This window comes from Lampetra planeri, chromosome 28, assembly GCF_965212315.1.
Source record: "Lampetra planeri chromosome 28, kcLamPlan1.2.h2, whole genome shotgun sequence".
Classification (NCBI taxonomy): domain Eukaryota; kingdom Metazoa; phylum Chordata; class Hyperoartia; order Petromyzontiformes; family Petromyzontidae; genus Lampetra; species Lampetra planeri.
The window spans coordinates 6,913,338-6,934,621 of NC_136134.1; the positions used below are offsets into that span (position 1 = coordinate 6,913,338).

General features: G+C 45.6%; 1 protein-coding gene across 1 annotated transcript in view; it reads left to right on the forward strand.

Annotated features, from left to right (window-relative positions):
• CLSTN1 (calsyntenin 1) overlaps positions 1–21,284 on the forward strand; it is a 141,029-nt gene that overhangs the window by 40,081 nt on the left and 79,664 nt on the right. Inside the window, exon 2 of the mRNA XM_078607761.1 lies at positions 4,534–4,656. Within this exon, the coding sequence (XP_078463887.1) occupies positions 4,534–4,656 (123 nt within the window). The remainder of the gene's footprint in view (positions 1–4,533; positions 4,657–21,284) is intronic.

Consider the following 21,284-nt stretch of genomic DNA (forward strand, 5'->3'; position numbering starts at 1 on the left):
TCGTCATCATCATCATCTCCCATCTATTGCTGATGTTACCAGGTCATTCATCGCCATCAAATGCTACCTCCTCGGCTCCGTCAGTCCATCTATTTATAAGGTGGCACTCATTACACACAAAGTTCTTGCCACACATGAACCGCAATACCTCGCTGATCTCGTCAAGGAACATCACGTGAACTCTGGTCATCCTCACAGTGGCTTTTTTGGCTGCTGGCCATCGAACAAAGATGGTCACTGCATCCCGCACTCTCAGACGCACTTTTGCAGTCGTCTGGAATATTTTTCCTTCCAATATGAGGAAGCCACTGGAGCTATGCACTTTTGAATCATCTCGATTGAAAACTAATTTCTTAAGAGCTGCCTTTTGTGTTTTAGTTTGTTGCCCTTCCACCGCACCTTCGATTTGCACGGTTGGCTCCGTACAGTGCGAAAGAGTTCTACATACACGCATACATCTCCTCCTTGCTCATACTCTGCATCTGTTACCTTTCACTTGCTTTGGCATTGCTCTTTATAGATTGCTCTTTGGTGGCATTCTTCTGATGGGTACGACGACATGCGCAGTGTTGCGTATCTGACTGGCTGGTGAACCGGAGCAGGGGCGGATATTTGAATTTACAGAACATCTACAGAAAATGACAGTTACACCGTACCACAAATACGGCGCTGGCTGTGGGCGATCAGATTTGTCAGCGCTGATAATGTGATGGTCAGATACGTGAAGTTGTGATTCGACTGGGCTTCACCCACCTGAGTTTTTCATGGTGCAGAGTGGCGGATTTTTGTGTTTGTTCTCCCATAGGTTTTAGATGGTCAGTTAAAACTGTCAGGTGACATCCTGTCGTGCCTACTGAAGGATTGAAGAGCGTTGACTTGATCGCCTCTAATTTGTAAACAGAAACAATTGAAATTGGTCTGTGGTGGAAAATTGATCTGTGCTAGCCAACTGTTCCAAATTACTTGTGGACACAAATTAATTGCTATTTGCACCTTAAAGGCTGTTTATCAAATGAAGTGAGAAACGTTGTTGTTGATTTTAATTAGTGGGGAGTTTTTATTTACAGAGTTGAACAGCAATTATGCATGGAATAATTACATCGTTACTGATATTTACTGATATTAATAATACATGGTATCAATAATACATGGTATCAATAATACATGGTATTATTACATGGTACTCTTCATATTATTAATATCAAGTCATATTAATAATAGTCAAAATAATAAATTTTAAGATTTTTCTACAGGAAATCCTCACTAAGTCTTGGAGTACTGCATTCAAATTTTCGGTCGATTCTCTTTTAAAACATATCCACCGTGTAGCCTTCAAGCACCTATTAAAGCCGGCACAGCACACAAGGGGGTGGGTGGCCAGCACCACCACCGGCGCACATTGTTTGCTCAATGCTGATGTTTATACACCTCACCAGGTCCCCATTCAAGGCTGAGTCGACATAGGGGATGCCCAGGACCAGTTAAGATAGTCGTCATTGATTTTGGCTCTGAGCGGAAATCAAACTCGGGTCACCGGGAACACAGTTCAGTGTGCTCAGCACTACACTCCCACTCCAAATTGTTATTTATACATGCATATATATACACACACACAAGGGATAATGCCATGGGGTGTTATGGTTAACACAGAGGTCGCCAGTTCAACTTCCCAGCACAGCAGTTGTAACAATGGGGATAGTTTGTTAATTCCTTCCACCTCTGTCCACCCCAGAGTATCAATGGATGCACCACTGTTCATGAATGGGCGGGTCGTGTGCGGTGGGGTAAAGCGTGGGTATTCTCACGTCTCTGAAGAGGAGCTGTCTTGACTTCCCTCTAGTGGAGGCCCTTCTGCCAGCAGTGATGCAGCCCAGCACTTGCAGGGCTGCGCCTTTCCCCACGCAAACAAGTCCACACCTCGCTTAATAAACGCGGTGGCGGTTAATAAAAAATAGTTGTTTAGAAAGCTGCCCCCCCCCCCGTAGAGAGCGTTCAGGTCCATTTAAAAAAAGGCCATAAATTTTACGTGACAGCCCATCGAGAATGCGACGCGAAATGATTTTGCGTACAGAGAGTTGATGGGAAAATAAACGGGCGAGAACGTACCGAGCGCGTTCCATGTGTGGCCCTCGCAGGAACGCCTTCACGGCCGCCTTGCGCGCTGTGCGCACAAGCTGTCTCCCAGAAATTGACAGGTGCTGGAAATTCGCCGAACACGTCCTGGCGCTGGCGTTACTGTGACTGGCACGAGAGCGACGGACGATCCATGCGTGTGTGAATCGCGATTGCACGCGATCGCGTGCGTGAGTGCGCGCCTTTCTAAATGAAAGCTCGAACGCGCAACCTGGATCGTGGACCGGGGCAACGCTATTAACGGCGGGTTCGCTTGCTTGCCCCCTTCATTTTTCGCCATTTTTGGTTGGACGAATATCAAGTGCCCTGATGTGTGCTCGTGGTGTAATTGTTGTTGTGGAAGCGGTTGTTGGTTAAGCTGCCGGTTAAAATATTCGTGTGTACAGAATATGCGATTTATGAATTGGGGCGTCAAGGTGGCCATCTTATCTCCCTCGCCTGGTATGTATAATGTCGTGGGTAGGATCCCAACCCTGACACGCGCATATTTGGAGCTTGCATAATCTCCCCGTGGTCGCGATAATATTTCTCCCTCCACATTTTGAATGGCCATTGCATTTGGTGTATTTGGCTGCTGTAAATTTCCACATGATAAGCCACTTGGTTGAAGCTATCATTTGTGATGGCCAGGTTCCTACCAGTAAAAGAGCTACATGGCCCAGTGGGCCTTACTTGGTAAATAATAATTTAAAAATGTGATTTTGACTTAACTTTCGTGACTGCGGGAATTCATATTCTATGGTTCTTTCGGTAAAGTCACGTAGATAGCAAAAATAATACCAATTAAATAATACAAAAAATAAAAACATTCTCCTGATGACGATTGCTTGTGTTGCGATCGAAACGTCGTGATATTTTTATTATTTTGTATTCACTTTATTTTTATTATTTAATTGCTATTATTTTTTCTATCTACGAGACTTTACCGAAAGAACCATTAGAATCGTTTTTTTAGGTTAAGCAGCCTTGGACGTGGCACAAATTGAATCGTTTTGAAAACGACAGGGGCCCTTATTGCAGTGACGCATCAGCTAGGTTCACCTTACACAAATCCCCCAACCAGTTTTGTGGATCGATTTAACTCAACGCCCCTTCTTCAGGACGTGTCGATTTATACATATGTGTAAAAACAAGCTAAGATATTATACAACTTGGTCACACATAGTTCATGGAAAGAACTGCAATGATTGTCTGGAATAAAGTGGCGCGGAAACTGCGTTTTTCATGGTTTTACTCTTGTTACGGATCATCACAATAATAGCCAGAGCCGTCCTTGCAATGCCACCAGCCGTTGCACTGTTACGCTGCTGTAAAGCGCACGGCAAGCATGGCAACGCGTGGGGGAGAGCAACCGCATCGGCCACGGTGACCTCTTGATCTTGAAGGGCCAACGAAATAAGCTGGCAATTTCTCAAGTCAGTGAGTGGAAACTGGAAAGAAAGTTGGGCGGTCTCAATCTATTTTCTGGTGGCACAGGTGATGGCGTCTCGAGCAGTTATCTGCCTTCATTGCCGATTTTCATGAAGCAGCAGCAGCAGCCCGCTGTTTCTGCCGCCACCAATGTGTTGCAAGACAAATTCTTTTTTCATTAACGGCTTCTATCATTTTGAGGGATGATGATGCTGCTGCTGCTGCTGCTGTGGTCTAACGGTCAGCGCACTGGACTTGCAATCCAGAGGTGTGGCCTGTTCGATTCAACCTCTAGACGCGTCGGTTGAAATAATGGTTGCAAGTTTTTTTTTTTAAATCCTCCATCCCCCCCCCCCCGACCCCACCACCTCGGTCCACCCAGCAGTGTCAATGGATACTCCCCAGCTCTTCCCGGTGTGGAAGAGGAAATCAAAATACCCTCCAGAGGGGGGGGCTTATCTAGAGGTCCCTCTCTAGTGGAGAGGCCCGTTCCGCCAACAGTGGCGCGAGCAGGCAATTGCGGGGCTGCGCCGTTACCACCTTCATCACGGTGGCATTGCAGCAGAGTTGCGGCTCGCCCGAGTAGCTCCATAATGTTGACTAATCGTAGTAATCAATACACTGTACAGGTTCCCCTCGCTTTGTGCGTGTCAGGCTTGTGCGAATTTCGCGCTGTATATGCATGTGGTTAACTTATATTTTTAACCCTAAATTCACTCTATGTGGATTTTAATTCACTCCGATGCGGCTATGCGAACAGACTTGGGACAACATTGTGTACTCTGTGTGTGTGGGTGTGCACTGTGTGTGCGCTGTGTGTGTATGTGTACTCAGCAGGCCGCCATCTCCTCGTGCAGTTTCGCCTTGTGCGCCATTTATTTATTTTTGCAACGCATCTACTACTGCTGCTACCACCGTGTAGAGTGAGAGAGGGGGGGGGACTGTAATTGCCTCGTTTGCCATCTAACGACGCTGTGTTTTGTCTTGCAGTGAACAAGCACCGGCCATGGCTGGAGGACGTCTACCATGGCGTGCTCAAGGAGACGGAGCAGATCGTCATGATGGAGCTGCCCCTCATCGCCCTCGACAAGGACGCTCCGCTGCCCTACGCCGGTGAGACCTCCAGCCCAGCACGAGATTGGGTGGGGGAGGGGGGGGGCTGTGGTGGGGCTAGGGTGGTAGGGGGAAGGCCGGGGGGGGGGATGAATAAATCACAGGGGGCAAACAACACTGGAGAATCGATGCACAACCGAAGCTCTGTAATATCTGCTTCTGCGGGCCGCTCTACGAGAGATCTGATTGGCTGCTCGTTCTCGTGACGTTCTCTGCCGATGGCAAGATCTGGGGTGTGCGGGGGGGGGGGGTGCGGCGGGAATAACCTACAAGCGTCATTGGCTACCATGGGCCCCGTTGAGTCGATGTTTGGTGACTTTCTCGTGGCACGCGAGCGATCTAATATTTCCCATGGCTTAAAGTATTTTCTGGCATCTGTTGTTGTAATAATAATTGCTACTCCCCCCCCCTCTTCTCTGGGAAAATTCACACAATGAGATGTTAATGCGGTGGCATTTGGGTGAGCTCATGTTTTGCATGAGGAAAAGTAAACAGTGAACAGATTAAGCCATATGGGGAGCGTCTCTCACACGTACAAGCCGTCGCTCGTTTAATTGCGATGTCTCGGTGGACGGCGTTCAAACCTTAACTCCCCTCACGACTCGATGCATCATCATAACTCACTTTCGCAAATCGATTTAAAGAGTCAATTGATTCATATGTTGCTCCCTTCACGGTGCTAAATTGGCATTCGTTGTCTGCTACATTTTTGTGCACACTGGAAATATTCACGTTCCTCGGAACATGAGAGCACACGCCGTCTTGCACACTTTCAGCCATCCGCGTGTTTTCTCGCTACGTGAATTGTCCAAATTCCAGATCGCGATTTGATTTGGGGAAAATCGGCCGTTGTTATTTGCTTCCTTTTACGGTACTTCCAGAATCTCCTAAGTGACCGCTCGGTTTATTTGAACCTGCTCGCAACGGCACAACCAATGTGCAGGAATTCAAAAGAATTCTCGCCCGTAGACCGCAAATCGGTGCAAGCATCGCGAGGTGCAAGAATCGGTTCTCGTCAATTAATTTATCGGCCGTCACACGCCCCCACACACACACACACTGGTCTTTGCTGTGCACCTAAATAAATCCATTCATTAGTCAACCACAGGCCTGGCTCAGGACCCTGTGCTCGATCAAAGCTTGCAAGCGATCGCTGCAATTCTCAGGATCCATAGGCATCACTTTCCGGCCTCTGTGTTTGTTCACGATTTGCCCTAACAATGTGAAGTGCAGAGGGCGGGGGGGGGGCAGTAACAACACAGTTAGAATCTTCTATTGCATGAGGAGTGGTTCCAGGACAAGTAAAGAAATGTGTTTTTCAATCTAGATTTAAGTGAAGTCACGTAGAAGGGAAGTAATAAAATAATAAAAATAAAAGTAATAAAATAATAAAAATAAAACATACGTTTTATTTTTATCATTTTATTACTTCCCTTCTACGTGACTTTACCGAAAGAACCAAGAAGATGAATCCCTGCAGTCACGAAAGCTTTAAATCGAAATTTAGATTTAAGTGGCTTCCTAATACTCGGAAGGAAGAGCGTTCCAGACGGCCGCAGAAGCGCATCTGAAAGCGCCACGATGCACTGACCGTCTTTGTTCGATGGCCAGCAGCCAAAAGCCGCTGCGAGGATGACCGGAGTTTGCCTGGTAGTTAATGTTCCTTGACGAGATCAGCAAAGCATTGTGGTTCTTTTGTGGCAAGCACTTTATACATACCACGTATGAAGCCACACGTTTTGCCAGCTGTGAACTAGGAGGATGGGGAAGAGAAAGAGGGGAAATAATATGAAAGGATACAACAAGAGGGAAAGGAAAATAGTAAAGGTGGATGTCAGGATGAGATCGCAGGATGGGGAGGGAGGTCGAATGTAGAGCGAATCATTGAAATGGGAACCAAGTCGCAAAGAATATATCTTTTTTTAATACATCAAATGTTGTTCCACTATGGCAAGCCCTTTCACAGCCGTATGTTTTACGAAGCAGTGCTCGGTTCTAAGGGGATTTGAGTGTCTTAGGATTAGTTGGAAATGCCCTCGGCTGTACAGTGTGTCCTGAAGATTAGGATTAGACCATGACAACACATATCTGGGTGGAGTATATTTCATTGTCGGTGAATACCCCGCTGTGCCGTAAGATTGATATTTATTAAAAAAAATAATCCGTTTTATAAGTAAGTCAAGTTAAAATATTGTTCGTAATTCTCACGAGATGCCCCCAATGATGGACATTTCTCTGATACGAGGGAGGTCTTGGTTTTTCAAGAAATTCGATGCGAATTTATCTCAGCATTCCCTGCCATGCCGATCTGTCTCATGATTTTATTTCTGTATTGTTACGCCTGTGGTCATCGTCATTTATTTCTTAAGTAGGCTAGCAATTAATGGAAAATATACGAAGCACACAGCATTTGCAGAGGAAATTCACATTGATTTGTGTCCGTATACAAGTGGCCAGAGATATACAATTTAATATTCAATATACGGTAGTTCTCTCCTTGAATCATTAACATTTCTAGCAATTGGAGTCTGAGGGGGCTGCAGGACATTCGGACACGACCCTGGCTGCACAATTTACAGCCAGAAGCATGTTTTCCTGCGTCATGTGTTACTGTTTATCTGGCTTCCAAACTGCAATCTCAATGTTCATTTTTACATTCACCTCATGCGGCACATAATCAAGCCTGTGTACATGTATATATGTCTGCGTGTTGAACTTCCTTCGCATCGTACCTAGCCAACCGTGCGAATCGGTGGTGCCCATCCGTGGTACGTATACATGTAGCCACAGGGACAGTTTTGTGTTCCGATTCCAAACCATTCTAAACGCATGGAGTGGCACTGAGGGGTGGGGGAGGGGGTGGCAGCACTTTCTTTAGCGCCAAGAGACAGGTAGAGACCTCGATATCTGAACTGGTCTTGTACCCCGACGCTTCAGCAACCCACGCTCACAGACGGCGTGATGAAGCATGGTCAAACAACTCCTGTAAACATCACAGCGTGGGGGAGGCCTTCATCCGGAAGCAGTTTGGCAAATGGCTGAATAATTTGCAAAGTGTTTACACCATTGGAACCTCATTTGCCAGTAAAAAATATGATAATTGTTTTTTTACCCTTCTATCTGGCAACAAAACTGACACCTTTTTTATTTTATAGTGCATCCATTATCAGAGTTATGTTTTTTGTTTGCATTATGACTGCAGGTATTGTGGTCTATGCAAACATGACTCCTTGTAAAAAAAGGTGTCCGTTTTGTTGCCAGATAGAAGGGTAAAAAAACCAATTATCAATTTGCAAAGTCATCTTCTTGGTTCTTTCGGTAAAGTCACGTAGAAGGGAAGTAATAAAATAATAAAAATAAAACATAATAAAACAATTCTCACGACGTTTCGGCCACAACGCAAGCAGCCATCCTCAGGCGAAGAATGAAACACCCCAAGCTTGGAGCGTATATTTAAGCTGGGTTAGAGGGGGGGGAGGTGGGAAGAAGAGCGGGGGGGGGAACCCCCCCCGCCCACCTCCTACGCATTTTCCATATGCTGAATTCCTCTTGATATGCAAATTATTTTGTTTAGGCGCTCTTCTTCCCACCTCCCCCCCCTCTAACCCAGCTTAAATATACGCTCCAAGCTTGGGGTGTTTCATTCTTCGCCTGAGGATGGCTGCTTGCGTTGTGGCCGAAACGTCGTGAGAATTGTTTTATTATGTTTTATTTTTATTATTTTATTACTTCCCTTCTACGTGACTTTACCGAAAGAACCAAGAAGATGAATCCCTGCAGTCACGAAAGCTTTAAATCGAAATTTGCAAAGTGTTTTTATTTTTAAGCAACTGTCTTCCATGGGTCCAGCCAATGCCACAGACGGGTGTTGCAGTCACCCACCAGGTGCACTTTCTGCCTTGTCTGTTGTTATTGTTGCTGCTGCTGGGTGCAGTGCATCGCATCACACTGCTTTTTACCTCCTCCCCATTGCATAATCGGAAAACACGCTCGTAGCTGCGCGTGATTTGCATCTTAATGAGTGGGCTATGTGCATCTTGAATGTCCTGAAGTCTTTCTTGAGCCAATTTCTTGCGATACATTTACAATCTGTGGGATAATGCTTCCCCCCCCACCCCATCTAAAACTAATGTTTGAAGTTAGTTTTGCTGCACGATGCGTATAATACGTAAGCAGGGGTCTGGGGAAATCACTACAAGACAGCACAGTTACAACGTATCGCTCGCTCCTGCCACACGAACGGGGTTTCCAGCGCAAATGTTCCGACTCCTGGGAGTGGCGTCTGAAAGTGTAGACTTCGGACTCGGGTTATGCTCTTGGGTCTGTGACTTGAAAGGCGTCTCTCCTAATCTTGAAATAATCAGGCACATGTAAGAAAAAAATACTTTAAAATATTGTTGTCCTTGAAATATAATGTTAAGCGAGCCATAAGCACCCATCAATTGTCAATTATTTGGCAATGATTTGCAAAACCACCAAAGATAAAAAATGTTATGCGATTTCAAAATATTCGTTTGGGTTGATGGGATTAAAAAAAAATGCCTGGCGAGGAATCTGTCTAGACACATCCTGTTAGGCTTACACTTTTCAAAGTGATATTAAATTACTGAATTATAAGCAATTCAACAGATGGGTATTGCAGCAGTCACAGACTTGCCTGTACTCTGTGGGCCCTTGATTGGACCCACTCCCCATGTCTCACGGGCAAAGAGGACATGCATACACTTGCACCAATAAATGAGCCCGACTGTTATTACTTCTGAAAAGCATTCCCATGTAACATTGTTTTGCCAACCGCAAGACGTGCGTGCGATTATCACGGTTGGCTACGTGAAAGAAGTTCAACGTGCATACATTCACCCATTCACTGACCCACTCGCTGACCCAATCACCTCGGTTGGCTCCATACGATGTGAAAGAAGTTCAACATACATATGTACCCACTCGCTGACCGACTCACGGTTGCATATGTACGGTGCGAAAAGTTCAACATGTACATACACGCACGCACTCACTGACCCAGCCATGACGGTTGGCTATGTATGGTGTGAAAGAAGTTCAACAAACATATATGCATACATACGTGCTGGACCTGCGGACGTGTAACGCAATAACGTACGCGATGCTTAGCCTCAGCCAGACGATAGTTGTTTATTTTTGCGAGCGCAGTCGTAATGATGTTGTTAGGTAAAGCGGCGATGCGCGTTGAGCACAGTTAACGGTTGTAAGGCAGTCGGAGAACACATTAGCGTTATCTGCTGCTGTCGAGCGAGAATTTTATACACGCGGAGTTCATACACTTTGCCAAAAGATGGGCAGGAAATGCATTGCTTTGAAGGCGAAACTGCCATTTGACAGTACACAGTTTGTAGAAAATATATTATCCTGTCAAATGGCAGCTTTTCTTTTTAGGATGTAAAAAAAAACATTACCGCTCTGCAATTGTGGCATCCATTCTCATTTTAAAATCTTCGTTAGGTAACCATTTGGTTCAGAATGTATATAATACAGTTAATAACCAGCAAGGTGCTATTATTAGGACTTTCAATTTTCCCAGCCATCAGAGTAATCTGTGCAGTGCAGGCCGTGTGAAGATGAAAAATGCATTGGGGCATTTAATCACCGTCGCGTCATCCTTCCTCCAGAGCTTGCTGAATCTGACAACGCAGTGGTTAACGTAATGGGATTTAGAATATATTTTCCAAGCGGTTTCATTACCGGTTCTACATTTCATTCTTAAATTGGGAAAATCTCTTATTTCTGGTCGGGGCATCGTTCTGGGAGTCGTCGTCGGGGCCAGGACGGTTTATATTTGTAACGCGGTTGTTCGTGTGTGGCTCCATAAAACGTGCTGCGAAACAGCTGATGATTCGGCTGTGTTGGCACAAGAGGAAAATAAAGGCCTAATTTTAGTGGGTACAAGTATGGAAGCGGGGTCAAGACAGGTCAAAGCTGTATTTGCCTACATGACGATGGGTTCGACAGTCCTGAGTCGTTTCATGCCTCCAACAAGAGGAGAGCAACCTCCACAGAAAGATAGTTTGACAAAAATGAGTTCAACAGTCCCAAGTGTATTGGCAAGACAGAGGAGCTGGTTGTTGTTTTTATTAAATATTTTCAAGCCCAAATATGTAATTCGGATCATGGCCGGTATATTTTTGTGTTTGAGCCACTCGAGATACATCCTTTTCTCGCCATGGAAGTTGTCAGGACGCAAGTGTTCTGTCGGCTTTGCACAGCGGAAATTATATACAACAACATACAATGAATGCAGCGTTTACGATCATCCACACGTGAAGGGAAAAAAGATTCGAGTATAGAGAGAGAAGAGATAATCACAACGGTCCCAATTCTGTGCTCTACTTACATCCCAATTGTCAGACATGTCATAACTTTTTTTCACGTTGCAGTATATTTATTTCTGAAACTGTCAGTGATGCAATTGCCAAACCGACTTCAACCCCCCCCCACCGCCCCCCTAAAATCACCGCCGCCGTTAAGCTTTCTCATTACTGCACGTGGACATTTATTATATAAAAAAAACTCTTAGGCATGAACACCGATTTTAAGTGGCCACTTATGTACGCTCATTTACCATGAGCATTTACGGTGTTCTCAATTACACGTTGCATGATTAAGTCACCTGATCGCCCTCGGCGCAAGATCATCAGCACCACAATTGGGCACGATAAATCCACTGCTGGATGAAGGGCCTCCCCCACGTTCTTTGCCATCTCTCACGATGTAACAATCCGCCGAGCCAGCACCCGTGCGGTGGCTGATTTTTTTTTTTTCATCGCTCCATCTCCTCGGTGGTTCTTCCTTTTGGGTGCGTTCCATCTCTTGGCGGTGCAGCTTACCTTCATTTATTTACTCCAGCGGCTCATCTGCCTCCGTGTTCACGAATGCCAACCTGAGAACGCATTCTTAACCGCCGGGTCACTTTCCCCATTTTTATTTTTCTGGTCGAGGGAATTTGCACAGAATGGAGTTAAATTAATTATGTCTCTCTTTTCTTTTCGAGCTATTCCGTGATCGCCACTGGACATTCTGGGTGGTCCGACGAGACGATATATTAGCAGCTGTCTCGTGTGGCGTTTGAAAGGGGCTGGGTCCTGTCTTCAAAGAGGGGAGAGCTTTTGATAGAGAGACGAACACTTATTGGCAAATCCACATTGACGAAACAAGCCACAACGGTGAAAATGGACACGTTCCTTTAACGCACGTCAACCGACTGCATAATCAGAAGGCAGGAGTGGATTTTCGGAGTAAGTCAATTTAGCTATGCAGCTCTTTTCAAGGGGTGACCCCAGCCAGCAGATTAAAACCAATAATGAAATTAAGTAACGTTTGAATAACAAAATGTCCTCGGCGGCAATTATTCCACTGCTGGATGAAAGTCTCCCCAGGCCCCGTCACCATCTCGTCGGCCTGCGATGTAACAACCCACCGCGATTGCCTTCGTAGACTGCAGAAGCCCCGGACGATGCTTCGATGTTAAATTGCATGATTATCAGGTTGTGTGTGCCGTGTACAGGGTTGCCAGCTCGGAGGCACTGCACAACATAAAACCGGGACGTATCATGGGAAGAAGTAGTACTGTAGAAGAATATCTCTGCAATACCAGAAGGGGGGACGGCTACCTATAATCATGCTCTTTGGTTCTTTCGGTAAAGTGACGTAGGTAGAAAATAAAATAAATCGCGACGTTTTGATCGCAACACAAGCGGCGGAAAAAATATAATCCAGCAGTGGAACTGCTGAACCAGCGAGAGAGCAGTTGCCTATAATCATGTCGTGTGTGCGATTGCCGTACACAACTGACCAAACTGAGACTTAATGTCCCGGGAAAAACGTACAGATTTCTAAGGACAGCTGCTGATCCAAGGGCAAAAAAAAACCCAGAACAGGTGGCTACTCTAGTCCCATGCCGTCAATCTTCTTGCCATGGCATGGTGGACCATACACCTTGGTGTCCCGCACAATAGCCACAACTGATAGCAGTGGCATCTGCTTCCAGTGGATGACCGAAGAGTAAAGATGATATCAAGGCCATACTCTTTGGTTCTTTCGGTAACGTCACGTAGGTATAAAATAAATCTCGACGTTTCGGGCGCAACACAAGCGTCCGTCATCAGGTGTGGGAGCCTTCTTGTCTCGCAGTCTGTTAAAAGCTCTAACAGATGTGTGGAAACCCTCCCCGTAGAGGCGGTTCAAGCTTGATTTGAAGCTTTCGTGACTGCAGGAATACATACTGTTTGGTTTTTTCGGTAAAGTCACGTAGGTATTCAAATCAAGAATGCTATCAAGGCTGAATGTGCAGACTCATTGATTCACTTCATGCATTTGACCAGTCGCCTCCTTTTCCCTCTTCTATTGCTACTACCATGGTTACTGTTCCGTGTGAACTTCGCTCATGGATTCTTAGCACCCAATTTTTATGACTGTCAACAAGATTGACCGTTTCGTCTCATCCACAGTGTTTAAACCAACTAACTGTGTTGAACCACCACAATTGTCTCCATGCATCTTCCCTCCCACTGCTAAATTTTGGAATTCCCTCTTCCTCGAATCGTCGAACTTCCCCCCCCCCAGCCCTCACCATAAGGAAATATTGCTCCATTCAAGAAACACGTGACACTTTTTTACTACAAAATGAACAGCGCTGTCCGTTGCTGGCCGCTGGACATTTTCACACTTTTTGGCCTCCTGCGCTCAGCAATTATTTAAAAAAAAAAAATGATGCCGGGTCAAAGGTTGAACGAAGGTGATGTGTTGTAATCAATGAGCATTTAATTGTGGCCGAGCTGCACTGGAGAAAAACTAAAACTACTCAACGTTTTTCTTTATTTCACCAGGTAAGGCCCACTGAGCTTCAAAGCTCTTTTTTAAAAACGCGACCTGGCCACAAATGATAGCGCATTCAAGTGGCCTATCACGTGGAAATTTATATCGGCCAAATACTCTAAACGCGTGTTGATTATAAACACGGGGAGAGAGAGACACGCGCAAAATTCCAAATATAAAGCGGGTATCAGGTTTGGGATCAAACCCACGACCTCGCGCATACCAGGCGAGGTCGTTACCGACTCGCAACCGTGGCGAGGGGGCGGTCTCAAAGTATTGACCCAGGAGAGGACTCCCCGTCACGCGATGTAACGAGTCTGCGAAAATTACATGAAATGAATGGATTTGGGCCCACGTTTAGTGGCTCTGAGCGACCATATTGCATGCCGCAGATTGCAGTGTCAGTTCTCTCGTTTCTGTCTGTTGCTCGACCTCTCTCTCTCTCTGCCACATGCATTATGCATTTGTACTGGGCCACACATAGCTGATGAGATTAACCCGCAATCATTAACCGTGCCGACAGTGCAGCAAAGTTTTTTTTTATTGCTCACAATGATTGCACAGACTCTGCTTAATTTGAACAGTCGTAAGTATCATTCGATATGCATCGCTCTGTATTTGTCGTATCTGTGTGCGGAAATTTCTGTTTATCAGTTTTGACGGCTTGGAAAACTGTCCAACTTCGTGATTCTCAATATTGTCTCTGTTATCACCACGGTTATTATTTTGAATAATATTTAATTCCCTTTTTTATCTCATTTGATGGAATATTTATATATATACACCTCGTGGGAGAAATAAAATGGTTGAAGTGTATATTAAAAAAAAGGTGAGCAGCGGTGAACTGAGTTCATATTCTCGGTCATGGATAACGTCCGTCGCGAGTCCTATCCCAACCAGTCCTGGGCCCGCATCGTTCACAAACTCGACTGACCAGTCTGGTGAAGTATGATCAAACAATCTTGCGTTGAAAATGTATGGCATGGGCAGGCTTTAATCCGGCAGTCGATAGCCAAATGGCTATATTGTTCCTTTTTATAATAATGACATTATATTCATGGTTCTTTATATTATTTTCCTTCTACGTGACTTTACCGAAAGAACCTTGAATATGAATCCCCTGCAGTCACGAAAGCTTTAAATCGAAAAATAAAGACATTGTTACAAAAGATGTTTTCCGATATTTACTGTAAATTTTCTCCATACATTTGCCTATCAATGGCGCTACACTCACCCTGCCGCGTTTTCGTGAGGGGTGTATAAATAAAAATGAATTGCCGAATCAGTTCGCATCTTTATGCACCGAACCGTCATTACGAAAGACAGAATTGCGAATGCGCGCGTGACTATGTCGCATATCCGACCGCGACCGAGCCGTGCGACCGAGCGAGTGATTCCTGGCGCGCGTCTTTCTGGCTTCTGGAGCCTCACGTTGGCGCGCTGGCCTAAGCGGGAGACCCCACGTTGCCCCCGCAGCTTGCGCTCGTAAGTAGCTTAGCAGCGGAGATTCGCGAGTCCGCAGCCCGTGGATTAATGGAAATATAAATGTATATATGCGCTAGCAGTCAAGTATGTCCAAAGGCGGCTTTGGCGTTTCATTAACGCGGTCCAGTGGCGAGATTTTGAGTCATCGGGGGTCGGTCTCTTCGGTGTGCGATAAAGGACGTGGAGAGAGAAGGAGCTCCACTCCGTGGGTTGAAATTTGTTTTGGCTGCGAAAATACGATCGGCACGAGAGGAAATACGCTCGGCTTTTTCTTTATTTTTATCACCCCCCGCCTTAAGAAATTGAGAAATTGGGAATATTTTTGGCGGCCAATGAGCAGGCACCCTACCCCCCTTAACTTGTATTTAAGAACTTGTATCTTGACTTTACCGAAAGAACTAAGAGTATGAATCCTTGCAGTCACGAAAGCTTCAAATCTAGAATTGATACAGTAAATCTAGCTGTGACGGTCCCACCTGATGACGGAGACTTGTGTTGCCTCCGAAAAGTCGTGATTTATTATTTTATTTTATTTCTATTATTACTTTTATTAATTTTATTTTTATTTTTTACCTACGTGACTTTACCAAAAAAAACCTAACAGTATGAATCCTTGCGGTCACGAAAGCTTCAAATCTAGAATCAGGCACCCAAAGTCACCTTCCGCGAGCGGGGCGCACTTTCTACACGCGTTTAACCGTCGCGTTCATCACGTCCACCGTGGTGGACCGTGATAATTATGCAGTTGGGGACCGCACGTGTGTGTCCCGTATGACATTATGGGAAACGTCTTCGGCACAGTTGAAGGCTTCTCAGACTCGTAAAGTCACCTTGCACCAACGATAAAAACTTTAAATGTTTTAACAATTTCTGCATGACCCACGTCAAGTTGCGTTTCCACTCATTTGAGTGTCGGGTGGTGCACGCATCCTGTTTGCAGCCCCGAGTCAATTGTGGACATTCCACATTCCTATGGCGGAGACGGCGGAGAGTTTTCTATGTAAGGACCACTCCCGATGGCCACACCAAGTGGGGTACATATTTTATTGACCCTCGTGGAATAAAGGGCCCACTTCATCACGTTCTGATTGCGAGCAGCAACACCCATGCTCTAACGTAATTGTTCTGAACAATTAATGTATCCATCATTTCGGCTAGGATATAGTCTTTTAATTTTTTGTTTTAACACACACTAAAAAAATGCGAAAATCAGCACAGAGAGATACATGCTTTTAGAATTGCAATGAGAGACAGACAGAGCAACGCAAGGTATCGGTAACAAACGCAGGCTACGTACATCATTCTTTCTAACTCTTCTGAAAAGTAATTGGCCTTGGATAGGACCCGTCTAGAGATGGAGTGGCAGCCGAGGAATGGAACGCATTGCAGAGGACATCCAGCAGAGAGATGGAGCGATGGCATCACCTCGTGTGTAGGTGCTAGGTGGATCATTGCATCGCAGGATCACGAGAGGTAGCTATAGCTTCATCCAGCAGCAGGATTAGATCATGATTGCTGGTGATGATGACGATGGTGGGAGCATCAGACTCCTATTTCATGAAATCGGGAGTTCAAATCTTGGTCAAAGTTGACCTGTGAGGCCAATAAAATGAGCACCATCTGGCGAGCACCATTTGTTAGGTGGCTAAAAGTGGTTGACCTCTTGACAAACTGGGCACTGCAGTAGAATCATGGGTTGAACAAGACATTGATTAATTGATTAATGTAAATGTTTTAGCTCACGGTAAATAGATTGAATTGGGTGTGTAATATGCATTTTTTATAATTATCTGTTGAATGTCATGGGTTTACATCACCCCTGCATTCTCCAGATGCTCTCCAATCGAATGAAATGTTTTTTTTTTAATTTAGCTTGCTCAAGCCGCTGTTGGCAGAAGATCCCTTCTCGATAGGAATCTCTAGACAGCCCTTCTTTCGAGGGCATTTGTCCTTCCTTCCATTGTGGCCAAATGTCTTTAAAAGGCATAGGAGTTACTCTTTAGTTCTTTCGGTAAAGTCTCGTAGGAAGAAATTAAATCAATTTAATTTACTTTTACTACGTGACTTTACCGAAAGAACCAATTTTAATTCCTGCAGTCACGAAATCTTTAAAACAGGCAAAGGAGTACCCATATTTTATCCCACCTCATGGGACCTGGCAATCGACCGGCTGTGGCATACCCAATTATGCTGCTGGGTGGACAGTGGTGGCGGTGGGATTTTATAAAAATTTCTCCGTAGCTTCAACTGCCATGCCAAGAGATGGAGTCGAACTGAGGGCCTCGAGATGGCGAGTCCAGTGTGATGACCATTCCACCCTGGGGAGCGGCTCTCCTCCTCCAAATGTAAAATTTCCACCAGCGGCCTAGGACCGCCAACGAATGAAAAGCGTGACCCCCACAGGTCATCAGGGCGCAGAGATAATTACACTTTGGTTCACACCACTTTTAAGTCAAATTATGTGTTTTTTATTGCGATCACGGAGCCCCCCTTGAGGCTTTTCAGTGAAGCGCGTTCAACCTTGCCACATCTCATCCCCGGTGAGGATAAGGGGGGGCATGGAGAGCTGCGGACGTCCCACCGAACAAATGGAACGACGGCAACACATCGGCTGTGTTGGTGAACGGCAGGCGAGATGATGACCGTCGATATGGTTTTCATTCCACGAATCATGTGCCCCCCCCCCCCCCCAAAAACAAAAGAAATTGGCGATGTGTCACAAACAGCTTGCGAGCGTTCGGCACACTTCATTGAACTCGCGTGGCTTCAGACCTCAGATGGTCTCCGGATTCTCCCTTTCGCTGGGCACCAATAAACGCGCGCCTCCCTTTTAGTGTGATATTTCAAGATGGCTTCTCGCGGCGCAGAAGCAGTTTCACGATATTGATTCGCCGTGATTTCGCGCGCACGTCTGAAATTATTACATCGAGAGAGGGTTTTTGTTCACCCCCACCACCCCTCCCCTCCCCCCAATTGCTTTTCTTTTCATTGCTTTGTCCGTACCTGCTGGGCAATTCAAATTTGACAGGGAAATCTCAATTTATGTCAGCGATCTCTCTCCCAGTACACACACACGTCCCGTTTTTTTTTTCTTCTCAGGCTCCGAAAGGTTAATGTGTTTTTTTTCTTCTTAAGGCGTTATTCCAAATGAGGTTTGTTGTCATTCCTCACTCTCGGAGGATTTCGCTTCCAGAGAATTGGAGACTTCACACATCTGTGCTCGGGTTGTATGCGTGGGCGATTGTGTGTGTGTGGAGCGGGAATGTGTGTATGTATGTTGATCTTTAACATCGTGCGTAGGCAACCGTGCTAATCGGAGGTGCGGGAAAAGGACAACAAAGTAAACACAAAAAGCAGTTCAAAAGAAATGCGTTTTCAATCGAGATTTTAAAAGTGCACAGCTCCCCAGTGGCTTCCTGATATCGGAAGGAAGAGCATTCCAGACGGCCCCAGAAGCGCATCTGAAAGCGCGCGATGCGATCTTTGTACGATGCCTATCCAAAAGTCACTCCGAGGATGACCCCAGTATGCGTGATAGTTTATGCTTCTTAACGAATTTAACGCTACGAACCCAGTGACTCACATTCGATTGTCTCTCAACAGCCAACACATGGGACGAATATCTGAACCGGTCCTGGGCCCTCTCCTAGGTCAACTCAGCCTTAAACTGGTACCTCGTACTCGGGAGATAAAGGCGGCTTGGTGTGGTACTGGCCACCCACCTCCTCGTGTGCAGTGCCAGCCTTCGTAGGAGGTCGCTAGCAGCATTTGTTCCAATTGTCTGTTGAGACTATATGTGAGATATTTGTCTCTTATAGATAATAGATATCACAAGTTGCCACAGAAGCTATTAAACGTCTGTCACATTTCTGACTTGAGCTGCGCCATTGTAAAATAAGGTACCAGAGATATGAGAGGGCTCTCATTCTTTCTGCATCTATTGTTCCGGATGGGTCAAAAAATGTCAGGAGAGAAAACACAATCCATAGTCCCGATTTGAACGAATTAAATATTTGCAGAACAGCTGCAGTGCTCAGCACTTGGCAGGGAAAGCAGTAATGAGTGGATTAAATTAGCGGTCATCTTGGCCCATCCATGTGGATTTTCCCGCTCGGGCGAGCGTCGCACCGGAGCTTGTCCTCCCGTTTACAGCCCTGGGCCACCGGTAGACATTCCACGTTGCTCTGGTGAGCGGGCGAAACTATTCCCATAGGACGGGGGGGGGGGGCTCAGCAACCCGCGGCTCCAGAGTCGCACGCGGCGCTCCTAAGGGCCCAAGGCTTTGCGTGACATTATTTATTAAGGTGCCACCGTGTCTCGCATGCATTGTGGCTCGTAGGACAACCTGCTGTTGGCTTCCCCAAACAAAATTGGTACTTAATTCTAGATTTGACGCTTTCGTGACTGCAAGGATTCATATTCTTAGGTTTTTTCGCTAAAGTCACGTAGGTAAAAAAAATTATAATTAATAAAAGTAAAATAAAAAAATAAAAATCACGACGTTTCGGAGGCAACACAAGCTTCTGTCTTCATGTGGAACCGTCACAGCACGATAGCTGTATCAAGTGAGAGAAATTCCAAGAAAACAGTCCTTGTATATATACTGGTTGAGGGTGGGAGGAGCCAAGGTAGGCCCTGAATATTATTTTTGTGAGGTTCGGTGCGGCTGAAGCACGCTGTTAGGAATGAGCCTTTGTTGTGTAAACTAGGCGCGGATGATGTAAAGGTGCGTGTAAAAGGGACTGAGCCTTTTTGTTATGTAGAGATGATGTGGCTGAAATCGCTGCCAGGAAATGAGTCTTTGTTGTGTAGAATGGTTGACTGAGCCTATTGTTATGTAGAGGTGGTGCGGCTGAAAGTGGTACTTATTTAATCGACCCCCACCCCCAGAGAGATGATGGCCTGGGTCGACGACCAATCGGGATTTGAGCTCCGCAGTCCTTGTGACTGCGAGCCGCTCGCTCGACCGCTGAACTACCTCGGTGCACGATGGTAAAAGTTAGGGCTTTGTGATGATCATAATAATACCTCATGGGACCTTCCTTGCCAGTCTCAGAGCATGTTTGTTTGCATGTTCACCACAAGCATACGTGAATAATGCAAACATGATTCCTTGCAAAAGGTTTCAGTTTTGTGTTATACCATCTTGACACCTGCTTTATTGCCAGAAAGGGTGAAACCTATTATATAATAATAATACCGTCAAGCCTGAACCGTTACGGCTCGTCACACATTCAGCACTTGGTTGTAGCAGAAATAATTATTCTTAGCCGGTGTGGAATTCAAACCAATGTGCATATAATGACAACGGTGATGTACTGTCTTGTCGAGGTGGATTCAATCGCACTACCTCCCCCCCTTACGACACTCGCCAGAATTTTAATGAATTATCACAATCCAGGCTTGTGAAATTGTACATTTTCAACATTGTGGCGAACATATCGGTCTCTAGTGGCTGTGGGGTTCATAAGAACCCATAGCGTAGAACCCATGCCAATGTAAGAGGATCTGTCTTCCTAGTGCAATTGTGGGTGCCTGTTTTGTGAGATTGGGAATCTATATTCGTAGATAAATCAATGTATCACGACCGCCCTGGTGCGGAGTGCACCGTGCCACAATCCTATATATCTGTGGCATCTGGTGGCTGCGTCCCGATGTGGTTCGTGTCCGTGGTGAGGCTTAACTTCAGCTCGGTCTGACCCGCAGAATATTTGCACATCATGCACACCGCATCCAGTATCCATCTCGCTACGACCGACTAACCATCGTGTGCCAAAAGTGACCCGGAAATATATTCAGTGGAAAATAAAGCCCTGTGACCCATGGTGGGTTTATTTAAAATAATGTTGATAAAAACAATGTTTATGCAGTGCTTTGTACTACATCTATACCATTGCTTTAATATAATTGGTTTTGCCTCATTAAACCGATTTACATGATATAATTTCAGTTGAATCACCAAAATAAACACGCCATTTTAACTTGTGTGTGGATTTAAACGGACATAATTGCAGTAATTTTTATTTGTGTCTACATTAATTACGAGCCTTGGAAAAAGAAATCTGCGGCCGGGAAATCGCGCATCCTGCTGCATTTAAGTGGCGGCGAGTGCTTCGGAATTTTAATCCGATTGGATTCCTTGCGAATCACTTATTCGGGTGCCCATGGTTTCCACCTTTTCAAAATGAGTGTGTGATGGGTGCTGTTTCTCCTACTCTGTCGACCAGAGGTCACTTAAAGGGATCTCGGAGGCTAGGGGTGAAACCTTTCCTGGTTTGCTCCAAGGACGCGCGCCC